The sequence below is a fragment of the Microtus oregoni genome, unplaced genomic scaffold, assembly GCF_018167655.1.
Source record: "Microtus oregoni isolate MIOR12 unplaced genomic scaffold, Mior012 000018F_ref0000195, whole genome shotgun sequence".
In the NCBI taxonomy this organism is placed as follows: domain Eukaryota; kingdom Metazoa; phylum Chordata; class Mammalia; order Rodentia; family Cricetidae; genus Microtus; species Microtus oregoni.
In genome coordinates, this window is record NW_024543077.1 from 26,669,119 (window position 1) to 26,684,754 (window position 15,636).

General features: G+C 49.9%; 1 protein-coding gene across 4 annotated transcripts in view; it reads right to left on the bottom strand.

Moving 5' to 3' along the window:
* Positions 1–1,209: 1,209 nt before the first annotated feature.
* Positions 1,210–15,636, bottom strand: part of LOC121458763 (microtubule cross-linking factor 1) — a 124,597-nt gene continuing 110,170 nt past the window's right edge. For 2 of the 4 annotated variants that reach the window (XM_041668127.1, XM_041668126.1), the window contains 5 exons: positions 14,373–14,651; positions 12,530–12,561; positions 8,353–9,895; positions 4,746–4,802; positions 2,234–2,364 (listed from right to left, as the gene is read on the bottom strand). In XM_041668127.1, coding sequence (XP_041524061.1) covers positions 4,764–4,802; positions 8,353–9,895; positions 12,530–12,561; positions 14,373–14,651 — 1,893 coding nt within the window. In that variant the 3' untranslated portion in view covers positions 2,234–2,364; positions 4,746–4,763. Of the gene's footprint in view, positions 2,365–4,745; positions 4,803–8,352; positions 9,896–12,529; positions 12,562–14,372; positions 14,652–15,636 lie in introns of all 4 variants that reach the window. The other 2 variants (XM_041668125.1, XM_041668124.1) reach the window with 1 other exon arrangement.

Sequence of the window (15,636 nt, forward strand, 5' to 3'; positions counted from 1 at the left end):
GAAGCTGTTTGTGGCTATAGTGTGATTTTGTGAGATTTCTATTTTCTGCATTAAAAAAGCCTTTAATTGTGGTAAAATTGCCAAGATTTACCGTGTTGGCTCTTTTAAGTGTTAACTCACTAGCATGAAGTGTCTTCTCACTGTTGGACAATGTTATTACTACTGCCCACTTCCAGCATCTTTTCTTCATCCTACACTGAATCCCTGCCACCATTTCACGCCAGCTCCCATCTCTCCAGCCTCCAGCCCCCCCCACCCCCCGTGACCATTTTAGTTTGCCTCTAAGAATGCCTGCATTAGTAAATAGCACAAGTGGAAATCCATCCCTAATTTGTGACTGACTTACCTCACTTCCAAGGTTCACAATGAGTCTACCTGAGCGTTCTCCTTCCCACTGCAAATACACATTTTGTTTCTCCGTGCGCGTGGACATGGGTGCTACTTCTGGATTTCTGGCTGTTATAACAACACCGCAGTGAAAAGCGGTGTAAAAGCATCTATATGAGTCCTGTCCAGTTACAAGCATTGTGTATCCGCCGTGGCATGGCTGGCTATGCAGTGACTCTGTGTGAGGGCTAAAGGAACTGTTATGCTGTCTTCCATGGTTCTCCATCACTAACTTCCCCACCAATGTGCTGTCAAGGTTCCAACTGCCCCATCTTCTCACTAACACCTGTCTTTGAAAACTGTTTAAAGAAGGCACTGTGTGACCCTGGGAAGAGACCTTATTTCCTCTTTAGAAGAAAACCGTTGGGCTAATGAAGCATCAAAGCCAGAAGCTGTGGCCTTTGTAAATAGTCCTGGGCTCTTCAGCAGCGTCTTGGTAACTCCACCCTCACACCACCCCCAACACCAAAATGCTGGGCTGCCCATCTGCAGTGGAGATGGAATGACACCCATAGCTACTCCCTTTCCTGATTAGAAGGGAAGATGCTGGCCACATATATTTGTTGGTAGCCACCTTGACATGTCCCTCCTCAGCTCTAGTGTCTGCAGTAAAAACAAAGCCATTTATTTTCCTGGACCCCCAGAGTCCTGCAAGCGACAGTACCATGTTGCAAGGGTGGGGCCCCAGGAGATGTGTGACCAGCTCCCTCCTCTACATCCCCTTTCCCTGCACTCTGCCAGTGACAGAAAACCTTTAGAGCTGAAGACGACAGGGGGAGGTCGGGGTGGGGAAGGAGCCAGTGAAGTGTGACACCCAAGACCTTGTTTCTTCCTTGTAAGGACTTTATTTCTATCTCATCGTGGTCTCAGACAGACTCTGAGGCACCATCATTTGTCTCAATTTGGCATCCTCATGGGTTTTTGGTTTTTGTTTTTTTTTTTTGTAGTGCTTTTCCTTTAAACAAGAAAATGTCGAGTTAAAAAACGGTGCTGTCGTCCCACTGGTACAGTGGACCAGCAGGAACAGTGCAGCACAAGGAACTTTACAACAACTCACAGTGGGTCAGACTGACATACGCACAGGCAGCTGAGGGCCGGGACAGAGCGGTGTATGTACAGGTGCCCGAGGATGTGCGGCAGGCAGAGTTCATGGGTCACACAGTGAGTCTTAAGTCCATCTCATGGACTCCGTACCTTTTCACAATTGTTGACCTGCGTCCTTCCAGATGACAGACGCTCTTGTCTCTTCTGGCCTCGTGGCCTTTTCACTACAAAGAGTTTACTGAGTTAGGCAGTCTCAAGCATTAAAAAAGACTCTTAAAAAAAACCCTAACACTGAACAAAATGAAGTTTAACTTAGAACGCTCTGAACTCAATAGTGAGAACCCCAAGCGTAACGAAACAGTGCAAATTGAACAGAGGCAGCAGGATTGGGAACAAGGTTGCTTGGAATCTCTTAAGATGTACATATTAAAACTCTTAAATCTATTTATACCTTATTTACCTTTTTGTTTAATATATTGTGTGTAAAAAAAGATGGAGGCAAAAATAGTTTTCTGAGCTATGAAAAAATTATTACAGGCACATTTTTCTGTTTCATGGCCGAAACATCTCAGTTTACCAGGTTGAACATTCAGCAGCCGTGTGTGTGTTTAAAGACATCCATTGACCTTGAGAAAGCTACATCTTCCCTCTGGGGCAGAGCTGGGTGGATGGTGATGGTCTGGTTGTGCAAATTACAGTGAATTATTCTGGTGATAATTCGTGCAAGCTGGCATCACGTCACAGGTGTGGCTTCTCCTCCGGTGGCTCCTCCTCACTGTGTTCCTCCAAGGACACTCGGTCTCCGGGTGACTGAGACGGTGAGGCAGTGGGGGAGGGTGGGGCCCAACGGGATGGAAGGCGGCGGTTGGCTGGTCTCTCTGGCCTGGAGAAGCAGGGCTCTAGGGATGGCGCGAGTGCAGAACAAGGTAGTTCCTTCAGAGCCGAGAGAGGGAGACAGCGTTATTCAGACCTGGAGTGTCACCTGGGCCATGGCCCCCAACATACGTCACACATGCTGAAGTCGAATGGAACAGCCCAGGAGGCTACAGCATCTGAACGATTATGGCATGCGTGCAGAGGAACCTAAAGCGACCAGTAGTAACACATTGCACAAGGATGACTGGCGACACAGGACACGTGACCATTTACATCGCGACAAAATACAACAAAACATGGGGACATGGATCTGCTTGTAGGGCATCTCCGAAACTGGGCTCGAACATAGAGAAGATGATGTAGCAATGGGGTCCCATCTTTGACCTCCTACTGAGTCAGTCTTGCAGGACCTTAGTCTACTGAGGCCCACAGAGCCCTGGAGTGGAACCCAGCTGTATCAGCAAAGAGAGCCAAACAGAACTCTGCCACTGTTTATCCCAAGCTGACTGGCGGAAGGCTAAACAAACTCCCACAGTGTGGGGGGAAAAATGCTGCAGGCAGAAATTTTAATTGAGGTCTAGTTTTCTTTCATGATCGCCACCGAGGCAGCAGTCTTACCAACTAGGACTAGACTGTGCTCACACGTCGGTGTTTCAGCCACTGGAACAGTCTGAGTGCTGACCACGTGACAGTTGTTTGCTTGTTTAAAAGGGCTGTGGAGCTACGTGTTCCTAGCCTGCAAGTCAGTTACGGACACACAGAATGGTGGAAAGCTGTGTCGTGCAGTGAACCGTGGATGATGCTCACACAGGTCCGGAGGGGGTGATATTTATGGATGAAAGGCACAAGCATGATGCCATGGAATTAGGGCCCACAAAGGAAGTCAAGAGGCGAGCTAGAAGATTTAGACATGACAATGAAGAAGCCAGAATGGAGAGATTAGGAACAGAAGGGATGGAAGGACAGATGCCATGTCCAGTGGGCAGGCGATGGTTTTCGGGACAAGATGAAGACATGACAGGATGCTCAGAGATGGCTAGTGAGGATGTCATGACCCAAGGGCAGCAAGGGACCCACAGACTTCTGTAAGAGCGGTGGAGTAATGGGGCAGTCTTTCCCTCATCCCTGAGGGGCCAGCAAAAAAGGGAACACTGAGACCATTTCATCAGATGCCTCCTTTTGGTAGGCATTTTCCCTGACCTAGGAGAATCTTCCCCAGGCCATTTATGCCATGGTGCAGCGACAGCCAGGATGTCCTCATAGCTGCCGTGTGGGTACACACGAAGTCAAGGTGGGACTGTATCTGCGTCTCCTTACCTCACCTCACAGTACCCGGAGGAGGGTGGGTACAGCTTGTGAAATCCATGTCCCTGCTCCCACCACTGTAGGGTGAGCATGTGCACGTTTGCTGCCGTTGGTGTGGCTGCCGCTACAGGTCTATCCAGCCCCTTCCTCCCACTGAGGCTGAACATAACCAGTTCAGAGACACCTGCCTGTGCAGGTGGAAATGTGTAGCCACGACGTCATGGAAACTAACATTTCCTTGGCAAGACACCAGTGCACATCAACGAGCGATGTTGGCCTTTACCCATAAGCCAGTGAGGTGGCTGTGTAGAAAATGGCCCTTCCCATCACTTCCTTGGCCATTCACCCTCTCCCCCTGCCATGGCAGCTATGTCTCCCTCACCCCCAAGACAGCATCTCACTATGTAACCCTGGCTGGTCACAAACTCACCAATATCCACTATCTCTGCCTCCCCAGGGCTGGGATTAAAGGTGTGCGTCACCACGTACAGCATGGCTCTGTGTTAGTTCTTCTGGTAGATTAGGAGGAGGGTGACTACATCCTTGACTCAAACCAAATGTGTGCTTCCTCACAGGCCTCCCTCAGTTCAGGCTCTGAAGGCCAATCCCAGAGTTCTCAAAAATACAGGGAACAAGGATGTCTCTGCTATGATCCATTCGGCCAGTCCTTAGCAAGAACTTACTTTTCGGCCAATAGACTCACTTGAAAAGACAAGATACATTTGGACTTATTCTTCCTGGTATGGTGGTATGAAAAAAAAGGAAAAAAAAAAACAGAGAAGGCTCAACATAGCCCAGCACACAGCAACATATAGACGTAACTGAAATGCCAGCGAGCAGCAATGGGTGGGTCGGAACCAACAGACGCTGGGCACTAAGACTTGCGTTGTGCCTGAGATGCCCCCCAGCCAATGTTCTTTCTCAACTGCAAACTCCCTGAGAGGAGAAATCCCAGCAGATTCTACATGCTAAATGGTTGACCCCTGGAGGCATGCCAAGCGGGGTGTCTGCACTCAGTGTCTGTTCCTGGGGATGAGCGTGGATTGCCACAGATGGTGATGAATGCGGCCATGAGTACAACAGCTACACACACGACTCTCTGGATGGAGGGAAGTGAGGAAGGAGGCACTTACAGTGTGAGGCAGGCAGGGCTAGAGTCCCCACGGGGCAGTTAGTAAGACAGTTTGGTTCTGGACAGACAAGACAGAAAAAGGAGAGAAAACCAAGTCGGTTGGAAAGTTTGTTTCAAACAGAAGAACAGTATAAGTATAGTCCCTGCTCCAAGGTGGCCTCGAGAGAGAGAACGGTGGTCCCTGGGTTCACGCAGAGGCAGGCTGCGGTAGAGGCAGGAGGAGGCGGCAATGGCACTTAGACACAAGACTGTCTCCTGCCATGTATCAACAGGCTGAAGAAAGAAGGTGAACCAAGGACGGACGGGCAGTGGTCCCTTAGCTCTCTGATGGCGCTTACGTGACCAAGGGAGCTGTGAAAGTGGCTCAGCTGGGCACACAGCCTGGCTTGTTCTGGTCACAAGCTATGGCTGCCTGTGCTCACACGTCCCCTCCACCATATTAGCTCTAGGAGGGAAGGATGCCAGAGCATTCTCTTGGCACAACTCTGCTTTGCTGCCCAAGCTTCAAGAGAGGGAGAAGCTAGGGCCACTTGTGGGGTGTGAGAGAGAAGCAAGGAAGGGATCTCATGTGTGGAGATCCCGGTGGCAATGCCACACAGGGTGCTTGGCACAGGCAGGGAAAACACCAGCGGCTCCGCTGCTCTGAGTGTCAAAGGCAGACCCCCACAAATTCACTGAGATGAGGCGTGATCCCCAACGCGCCCATTACGTGGGGTCCAACCAAACAGGATTCTGCTGGCACCCAGAACAAGCAAGCTGCTGAGAAAAGGGGGAGATGAGCCCATGGCCTTGAAATGCTGCCAGTGGGTCTCCCTGCAGGTTCTTGGGCTCTGAAACCGTCGTGACTCTCAGCTTGTTTGGGAGCCAATAAGACATGCGTGTGTGTGTGTGTGTGTGTGTGTGTGTGTGTGTGTTCACGTGCACATGCACAAATAAGAATCTAAACACACACTTTCTGGAAAATAGGGCAGTGAGGGGTTACTGCCGTTGACAGCAAGGGTTTTCCATCACAGGACTTTGACTCCATTAAAGCACGTGGCATCTCTATTATACCTCTGTGTCACCCAATCACAGGACTTTGACTCCATTAAAGCACGTGGCATCTCTATTATACCTCTGTGTCACCCATTTTCTCATTCGCTGTCAAGAATACAAAGGTTCTTTGGTTCACAAACTTAATTTCTATGTGGTCTCTAAGATGAGTAGAAACTCAAGACAGCCGATTGACAATGCCTGAAAACGCGTTCTGTTTTACCCGAAGGCAACATACTCATCTACAAACAGACCCTCCCAGGCCACAACTGAGGGCTCCTGAAGTTCGGGGGGTGGGGTGGTGGTGGTGGTGGTGAAAAGATCAGAGGAGACACCATTTGCTACCTGAAAACTCTTCTTCTGCGACGTCCTTTCTTTACAGAGCACATACGAAATTGGTTCCTTCTGAAGTTGGGCGGATGCATTTAGCATTATGATCTGGCTACGCGTCCATGGGGGCACAGGGAGTGAACTGTGGTGGTTTGAATAAGAATGGGCCCTACAGGTTCATATCTGTTAAACCTAGTCATCAGAGAATAGCACTACTTGAGAAGGATTAGGAGCGGTGGTCTTGTTGGAGGAAGTGTGTCACTGGAGGTGGGTTTCAAAATTTGAAGTCAGGCCCAGAGTCCCTCTCTTCCTGCTGCCTGTGGGTCCAGATGTGGAACTGTTAGCTCCTTCTCCAGCACCACGTCTGCTTGCATTCTGCCACACTTCCCACCATAATGATACTGGGCTAGACCTCTGAAGCTGTACACAACCCCCAATTAAATAATGATAATGATTATTATTAAATAATTAATTATAATTAAATTATAAAACTCTTAAGAAATCTGTCCCTAGAACTCAGACCTTGGGAAGAGCAGCTCACAGGATTGCCATTTCTATAGCTAAAAGTCAGAATCATCAAGGCCTGCCCTACTGGTTTGAACTCTGTCTTTTGAGTTAGTTACTCCTCCGAGGGCTGGACCGGGAACCTAATCATTTCTCCCCTGTGAGCAATTTGAGGCAAGTGGGCAAGTGGGAAAGGAAATACACCTTTCTCCTCCTGTCACCCAGGAAGCCAGAGCTACAAGGAAGCAGAAGGCAGCCTGAGAGCACCCTGCAGTTTTCTGCCCTTGCCCGTGCTGTCTGTGGAAGTGGCTGGGCTTAGCTCGTGAACAAGGGCACGTCCAGGCTCCCAGGAGCAGCTGTCACGTGATCACTTACAGGCCAGACCCACTCCGTCAGCACTACATTAACAGTGAGGCTCCGCCGATCCCCACCGCCGTCACCACTATCACTGCTCCGTTTGCTGTGGACATAGGATTTTCTTCCTTGCTTTTGAGATAGGCTCTCATTATGCAGCCTTGGATGGCCTAGAACTTGGCGATAAACCTGGCTCTGTCTCCTGAGTGCTAGGATTAAAACGGTGTAACACCATACCTGTGGGGTTCCTTGTTTGCTTGTGTGGTTTCTGATTTATTTGCCTTGCTTTTATCTTCCAGGGCAAGAACACAAGTGGATATAGAGGTACATGTATCAGAATGGAATTCAGTGCTGACAGATTGGTGTCACCATTGCCACATTGTATTGGGGCCCTGTTTTTAATTTATCCACTGCCCGAGTCCAATGAGGAAGGGAGGTTTATAAGAGGACAATCTGCCGGTCTCTACTGAGGTGGCCCAAGAATCGAAAACCTATTCTTTAGTTCCCAATGAAAGGGTTTGTCAGGAGCCATTTTCCCAAAGATTATAGCAGGGACTATTGTCCTAAGGATGTTTGCGGGGAGCCCCACACCCAACTATCTTGAGAGCTATCTGTTAGCGGAACCCGCCCCACATTCCAACTATCTGGAGAATTGTCTGTGGTTGGAATCACAAAAGGAATGATTCCACTCCAATAGAGAACGCTAGGTGTGTCGACTTGTGACCCCTGCTGCCCCGGCAAGATCCCTTCCTGCCCTTGCCGTGCCCCTGCCCCCGTCCCAGGCCAAATTCCTCATTCAAGGGTTATAGAAGCCACAACCATTTCGCTAATAAAGAGAGACCTTGACAAATTGAGAAGAGAATCTTGTCTGGCTCTGCTTGGTCTCCTTCCTGCCTCCCGCCCACGTCTTTTTCAGATAGCGCCTCTTCGGGACCTTGGAATAACTGACCCGCAGGGCGGGTTACAAGGGTTTTGTGTCTGTGTGGCCCAAATACATGGTAACACGTTCCTCATGAAGCCCACATAAAGCCTGCAGCGAGTCCTGGCAGGTAGACAGACACAAGTACACGCATGGTTTCCACTCACTCCGTTTTCACCCGACAGAAAGTCAGTGTGCTGCAAGTACAACTCCTAGACCAAGAGAGAAAAGCTAACCCAGACCAGAGGGCAAAGTCGGAGCAAACCAAGTCCTCATCATTTTTGAGGACAGTAAAAGTAATCTCTTCTGTGAGTTATTCAAGGTCTGTCTTTCTGTTCCACTTCACGGTTCACTGCGTTCCTGCCAACTTACAAGGATTCCCGAAACCAGTGCCCAGGACCCACCCGGCCTTTCTAAGCTAGGCAGCTAAAGGCAGAGCTGATGGGAGACAGAGCGGTACCCAGTTTACCTCCATGGATCCTGGTTCAGCTGGTCCTGCTTCTCCGCTGTGGCTGTCGCTGGTGAGTCCTGAGGGGCCATGGGCGGCTAGCTTCTTCTCCTCCTTTAAGGCATGCTCCAACAACTTTTTGTTGAGGATCCGGGCTACATTCTCAGTGAGCGTGTAGCCAGGGGGGGCAGATAAGTCCTGTCTCACCGGTGTGTTCTCTCCCCCATCCTCCCTGCACACCTCTGAGCCCCCGCCTAGGGGGCTGGGGGACCTTCCTCGGGAACTGGTGCCAGTTTCCTGGCCTGGACCCAGCTCCTGTCGAGGTTCTGCCGAGCGGGAACGGCTTCCAGCTCGCATTCCAACAGGACTGTGGTCAATGATATTGAAGAGGCTGGAGAGGCCGTCGTTGATGGTGGTGTGCACGGGGCTCTCCCTGGTGGTGGTGGAGCGGGCCCAGGCTGACTCGCTGAACCCTTTCTGGGCCACGCCTGGCGAGGTCCTGCTATTTGGCTGATCAGCTTTGGACAGGGGCTTCCTCTGAAGCTTGGGAGAACCGTACTTTGGGGAGCAGCAGGTGCGTTCAAACTTGGCCTGCACCTTCTCGATAGCAGGGGCCACCTGTCTGTTCCTAAGGCTTCGGGAAGGAGAAGACACGGGGGTAGTGCCACCTCCGGCTTTTGGCGTGAGACACTTGTGGGGGCTGCTGGTGACACCGCCAGCACGCAGGGCCTCAGTCTGCAGGCCCACACTGATTGTCTGGACGGTCTGTGTTCCTGCTGTCCTGGACCCGTTGGTCTGGCAGGCCATGTCCCTGACTTGTGGTTCGGGGGGACCAGTGCAGATGGCATTCCTGACAGAGAAGGCCACCTCCTTCATGTCGTCACTCATGTTCCTAGACATATCTAGGCTGTGCAATGGGGAGGGGAACCCCAGGGAAGGGCAGACAGGTTTCTCTAGGGGGTGGAGAGACCCCTCCACATAGTCTCGGGAGTGTCTGGGTGGGGTGCAAGGCCACCTGTTGAGCACAGGTTCCGGATGACCTCCCTTGGCATCTGCCAGGTTCCCTCTTGCTCTGCTCAAAGGAAAGGGGCCCTCGGGGTCCACTCGGCTCCTGCCCTCACCACCCGACACCACGATACTGTCAACCCGGCGGACAGCAGGGGGGCTGTGCAATACATGCACCCCAGACTGCTCGGTGAGGACTTGGCTCCGCAGTGGCTGCTTCTGGCAGTGCTCTGGGCTGGTCATGGTGTCTGTCGTCATGGTGACACTTGTGGTCAGGTACCAGGAGGAGTCAGGGAAAGGCTCCATGGTGGGGTCATGTCCCACCCGTCCCACCTCGGTCCTGTCTGCCCAGAAGTCTGGAGGCCTATCGGTCCCAGCCCTTGGGGAAGTATAGTCCCAGTTTTTGCTGTTGAACTCCTCGATGTACTTCAGGTCATCGGGAGACAGGGGTGGAGTGACATCCTCCTTGCTGCTGGCAGATGGTAGGCCCTTCTCAGGCAGGAATGGGGAGACGTCCATCAGACGTTGGAATTCAGACATACAGGACACAGACACAGCCCTGGGGGAAAAAAACAGAAGGGGTCAGCTCCTGGACTGTACTCTACACAAGATGTACCCGTGGAGGTGCCTGCTTCTACCTGGCTCTTAAAAATCGGGTCAGCTGGGGCTGGAGAGATGGCTCAGCAGTTAAGAGCACTGACTGTTCTTCCAGAGGACCCGGGTTCAATTCCCAGCACCCACATGGCAGCTAACAACTGTCTGAAAATGCAATTCCACGAGATCTGACACCTTCACCCCAATGCACATAAAATAAAGTTAAATAAACCATTAAAAAAAAAATCGGGTCAGCCACTTGACATCCTGCATGGTTGTTACTCTTACCCCATGAATGCCCACAGTTGTATAGCTCTGCAATTGTGCCTGCAGCCTTGCCTTGGTCTGAATTGAATAGAGCTACTCCCTCCATGGCCACAGAGATGCGTGGATTACCTCCCCACAGTCATAGCTAATTCCAGACTGTGGTCTGGCGACTCAAGCCACTATGGAGGATCACCCGCTGCTGGCTTCCATGAACCTGTGAAGATGAACACGCCATACTCTCTAGCTACTGTGAGCCACAGGACGGGCAGAGAGAGACCCTGGTGAAACATCTACAGGTTCCCATCTCTTTTCATCCAAACAGCCTCATCCTCCACTGGCTGGAAGGACACTGACTTTAAAGTCTCCAAAGGCCACCTGGAAGATGTCGGAGGAAATAGGGAAGTGGAAATCCTGATCAGTTTTGAGTCTTGTCTCAAACTAGAATACGATCAAGCCCACCCAATTCAGTAAGGGGCGTCCTCGCCTTCTGCCCCAGCTTTCCTCTCCATAGCCAAGTGGTCTGTCTGTCTGTCTCTCTCTGTGTGTGTGTGTGTGTGTGTGTGTGTGTGTGTGTGTGTGTGTGTGTTTGCTCTTTTGCTAGCATTTCAACTTCTCATGCTCCAATCTGACAGAAACTTGGGGAACGCTTTCCCTCTGCTCTCCAGTCTCCACAGAGGCGGTGGGGTGGCAGACTGGACAAACCAGGAGGTGAGTGGGGTCTTCATGCTGCTTGCCTATCCACCAGGGAAAACAAATGGCCAGAGGCTGGGGGTCGGGTGTGCCCACCAACTCAGGTGACAGAATCAACTTCAGCTGCAGCAGAAGTGGGAGGCAAGGCGGACACCCACTTACCATCCCACTAGATCTGTTTCCTCTCAGCTTGACAGACAGACTTTATACCTAGGGTTCTAACTCAGTCCTAGCCACACCAGAAGGGATCTCATACCTGGTACCCAGATCCCTCTCTACAGAACCTGTTGGTAACAGGAAAGCCAGACTGAGGCTGCCCTGTGTCTAAATGCTCAAAGGTTGCTACACTGAACCACTAGTGGCAGTCACGGGGGAGGGCTTCGTGGGGTTAGCTGGATGGAGGAGCACAGAGATGACAAAGAACGGAGGGGTGTGGGCCTTAGAAACGGCCACGTTGATGAAACAAGAGGACTAGGATCCACTGGAAGCATGGCCGGGTGCCTCCTGGTGCAAGAGATGAGGCAGGGCCCCAACATGGTTACAAGTCAGGAGGGCCACATGGCCTGGGGAGGGGTCGGCACCTTCATTGTTTTGTCTCAGACACTTGATGCTACTTCAAATTTGCAACCCCCATGTTGACTACTTCTGAAATCAGCAGAAGCAAATAAGATTTAAAATCACAGTTACAGCGCACAAAGGAAGAGGAAGATGGGAGGCCTGGGTATCAAACGCGAACGGCGCAGGCCTTCATCTGGACACGGAGCGATTGCTCCTGTGAACGGACACAGCAGTTGATGGAGCCACAGCTGAACCATGTGCGCTGCTTCTCTGGCTTCCTGTGTGTTCATACGTGTGAACGCCACAAAGAAAACAACAAAATCTTTCAAAGAATCTGACTCCCCTATTTACAGATGAAGCAACTACGGCCCAAAGCACTTAAATCCCAGACCCACGGAAACACAGCAAGAGGCAGATGCAGATCACTTCCGGAGCCCAGGCCCACAGGTATACTTGCATTGCCTGGGGAAGACACCATGTCCGGGCAACTCTGTGGGTTCTGTGGAAACAGACGGTCTAGGCTGCAAAGGAGACAGTCTGTATTTGCAGCCTCCGAGATCAGAGGGAAAAATAGGATGAGGGAGCTGACGGCAACAAACTGCCAGAGACACAGGATGCAATGGGGATAGCAGATGTCCGTCTACGGAGGGAAGAAAAGGCAAAGCCCGAGAGCACAGGCTGTCAGGGAGGACGCTGGGTGCAGCTAACACGAGGGTTGCAGCTAAGGTCTGTTCCCTCTGGGAATCACAGCAGGGAAGACTGCAAAGACAAAACAAATCCACCATTTGCCGTGAAGGACACCTCAGAAATGGTTTTCTGAGCTGCCCATAAGAAAGTCTCCACGGACCTTTGAAAGACTGTCTTTTTTTTTTTCAAGCACTCCTCTGGACATGGCAAACACAGTTGTTATCCTAAGACACAAACCAGCGCACGTTGCCTTTTTGCTAATGCTAATCTAGAAAACAAATAGTTTAACAGCTGCTACTTACTGTACAGTATTTTGGAGAGTACCCACAAACACTGCATGAAAACAGTGCATTCTTAAAGGCAAAAGATTTAGAATTTAGCAATCAATTTTGCTTACCTTTGAAGATTTCCCTTGCGACTTTCTTCTTCCTGTAAAGAAACAAACAAACAAACAAACAAACATCTGTCAGAACCAACTGATTCTGGCTTCCTAGGAATCCCGTCTGCACTAAGTGACTTGTTTTGCTATGGTCTCTTAAGATGTGGTTCAAAATGCTCACTGAGGCCAAGTCCTAGGCTACTGCCCTGAGCCCTTTGAAGTGGAACAGTAAAAGCTGCATCCACAGCATCACGGGAGGATAGGAGCTTCTGTAGTCACCGCCTGAGTGAGAAACACTGACTAGAAAGCTTGCTGAGTAAATGGTTCTCCCACACCCCCACTATAAGGAGCTCAAAGAACTGGCAATTCCGAGTAAGTCCAGGTGCGTGTGTGGGGGGTAGGAGTGGAAGATGACAGTGGGCAGGGAGGTGGGAGACCGATATCCTCCGGTCCAAATCTTGCTATGGAGGTTGGTATGAGTGGCATCTTTGGGGCAGGGACTCCTGCTTGTTTTTGAACATTCCTGGTTAGGATCAGATGTAGAAAAGCGGTGACTTCCCCTGAAGGGCAGCAGGAACTGTGCTGATAAACAGCGGCAGAGACAAAGGTTGTCTATTGAAAAAGACTCGCATGCTGGCATGGTTTGGAAGAAACAATCACTGGACAGTAATGAAACCATATTCCTTGGCACAGCCATATGGAAGCGTGCCTTCCTCACAGCCAGCAAGCCTTTGCATCCACCACACAGAGGAGTAAGGGTCTCCCTTGGACCTGTGCTCTCTCTGCTACAAAGCTGTACCAGACACTGCCTGCAGATCTGTGGAGGGGCAGACCAACCAACTGACATCCTACTGACCTGATACACACTGATGGGGGTAAGGATCTGACTTCACTGACCTGACTGACATACGTGGTTGAGCATCCCTTAATCCAAAAATCCATAACCTGAAATACTTCAAAATCTGAAAATTCTGGACTTTGCTTCACACACAAAATAAGCATAGAATAAAATTGCCTTCAGGCTCCAGACATAAGATGAATATGGAATTTAAGTGATTTTTGTGTTTGAATCAAGTCTGATCCCCAAGATGCCTTTTTATGAACATGTAAATATCCCAAACTCCATGACAGCTGGAAACCTGAAACCCTATGGTCTCAGCATTTTGAACCAGGGACATTCAACTCTCATAATGTCCCCATATTTCAGCACTATCCGAGACAAGTCCCGTAAGTATGAAGTATTTGGAAGAACAGTAGCCAGTACAGTCACTGTAAACCGGTTCATGTGTAATGATGCCCGCAGTAGGGTGCCCACACCATCATCCGGATTTAATTGAGACAGGGTCTCACTATTCTTATACCAGGCTTTAAAAATACAGTCATCAGAGGAAAATAAGTGACATTGTGCCGCAGAAATTTTGGTGGTTCTCTCGAATTCAATCATTTGTCCATCCACTTGTTGGATGTTTTTCCTTTCCCCAGAATAACATATTTATTGCAGTTGCCATTTAGTGATATCTACTAAATTTTAAGATATTCTTTAATGCAGAATTATTTCTCAGCCATCTGAGTTTTCTAGAATCAGAAAATGCATAATGATTTCAAGAAAAGCAGAAACTATACATTTGTTTTGTCTACTGAGTTTTGTGGACTACACTTGTTCTTGAGAGTTTTCATGTTACATGGGATGCTAATCCAGCATTTCTGAACCCAGAACAAAACAGCTACGTTAAACTGACCACGGGAGTAGGGTCGTGGTCTGGGGCACTAACTTGCCGGGAGAGAACTGCCAGACACTGGCTGCACCGAATGTTGGCTCCCTCCTGCTGCTGGTAACCTCAGAGGACAAACCCAGGCTGACCTTGGCAAGGCAGTTCCTGAGGGGTGGCGGATCCTCTGGGTCATCATCCATGGACAAAGCGTCCAAGTACAGGTTCTCGCTGGCCGAGCACCGGTCCGACTCCTTCAGTTTGGAAAGCGGCCGGTCTTCAAATGGGATGGAATCAGTGTCTGCACAGGACCACATGGACACAGGCCGGGGAGCACGGAGGTCTCCTTGGTGTGGAAAAGGGCGGGCGTCGTCTTCCTTTTGACTGCAGAGGAAACTGCCGCTTCTCCGGGGGCTGTTCTCTTTCTGCAACTGAGTGTCAAAACGGAAACAATAAGCCTCCATTTCCAGGGTGACAATTTTGCTAAGCCCATCCTTTCTCCATTATGTTGAATTACGTGTCTACCTGAAAAGACTTTTTAGAATCAAATGTGCTTAACGGCATGGCATCAGGTTCAAGATGTCGCACCGTACTGCAAATGCTTCCTAAAGAGAAGCACACTTTACCTGGACTGCAGAATCTTCCTGACGCAAATATTTGTGTTTTGAGGGTTTTTGCTATTGTCTTCTTCATTTCTGTTGTACTCATATAATTTATCAATTATTGTGCTTACGGGAAATTAGACATTTTGGTTTCAAGTTTAAGGGGAACAAGCATCATGTTTAATATTTCTTTCACAGTAACCTCCAGAACTTTAGCAAACTCCTGAGGGGGAACCCCATTTTCCTACCTGACCCAAGGCAGATAACTAATTCGATACAGAACTGGATTGTAGTCACATGGTGCTCAAGACAACGCTAACTTTGCTTGAGAGAGTGAAAACTGAGCTACAAAGATGACTAAAGACCTGGAACACTTTTCGGCCTGACTTGGTAAACTGAAGTAGTAACAGGTAAAGATGGGTCACTTGGGGTGTCGATGAAGGGGCTGGGGATGCAGTTGGTGGGGAGCACTTGCCAAACACATGCAAGGCCCTGATTTGGTTCCCAGCAACTAAACAAGGCAGGGCTGCAGCTGCGGAGGTGTGGTTTGCTGCTTTCCAAGCAAAACTGATTTCCCAACTCTTGCCTAGCTCAGTGGAGACGAGCAGACAGGTGTGCAGACAGGTGAGCAGGTAGGGGGCCTGGCAGGTGCACTCACTGGGCCAATAAGCACCTTTCTTCCAGTGGGAGATCTTAAGTGGAGTATTTTATCAGACAGCTATATAAAAATCACTGAGGACTGATGGGATGTCCCAGAGATGTGGCTCATGGGTTTCGTCTCTCTTACTTACTGCCTCCCTCTTCTAAATACTTA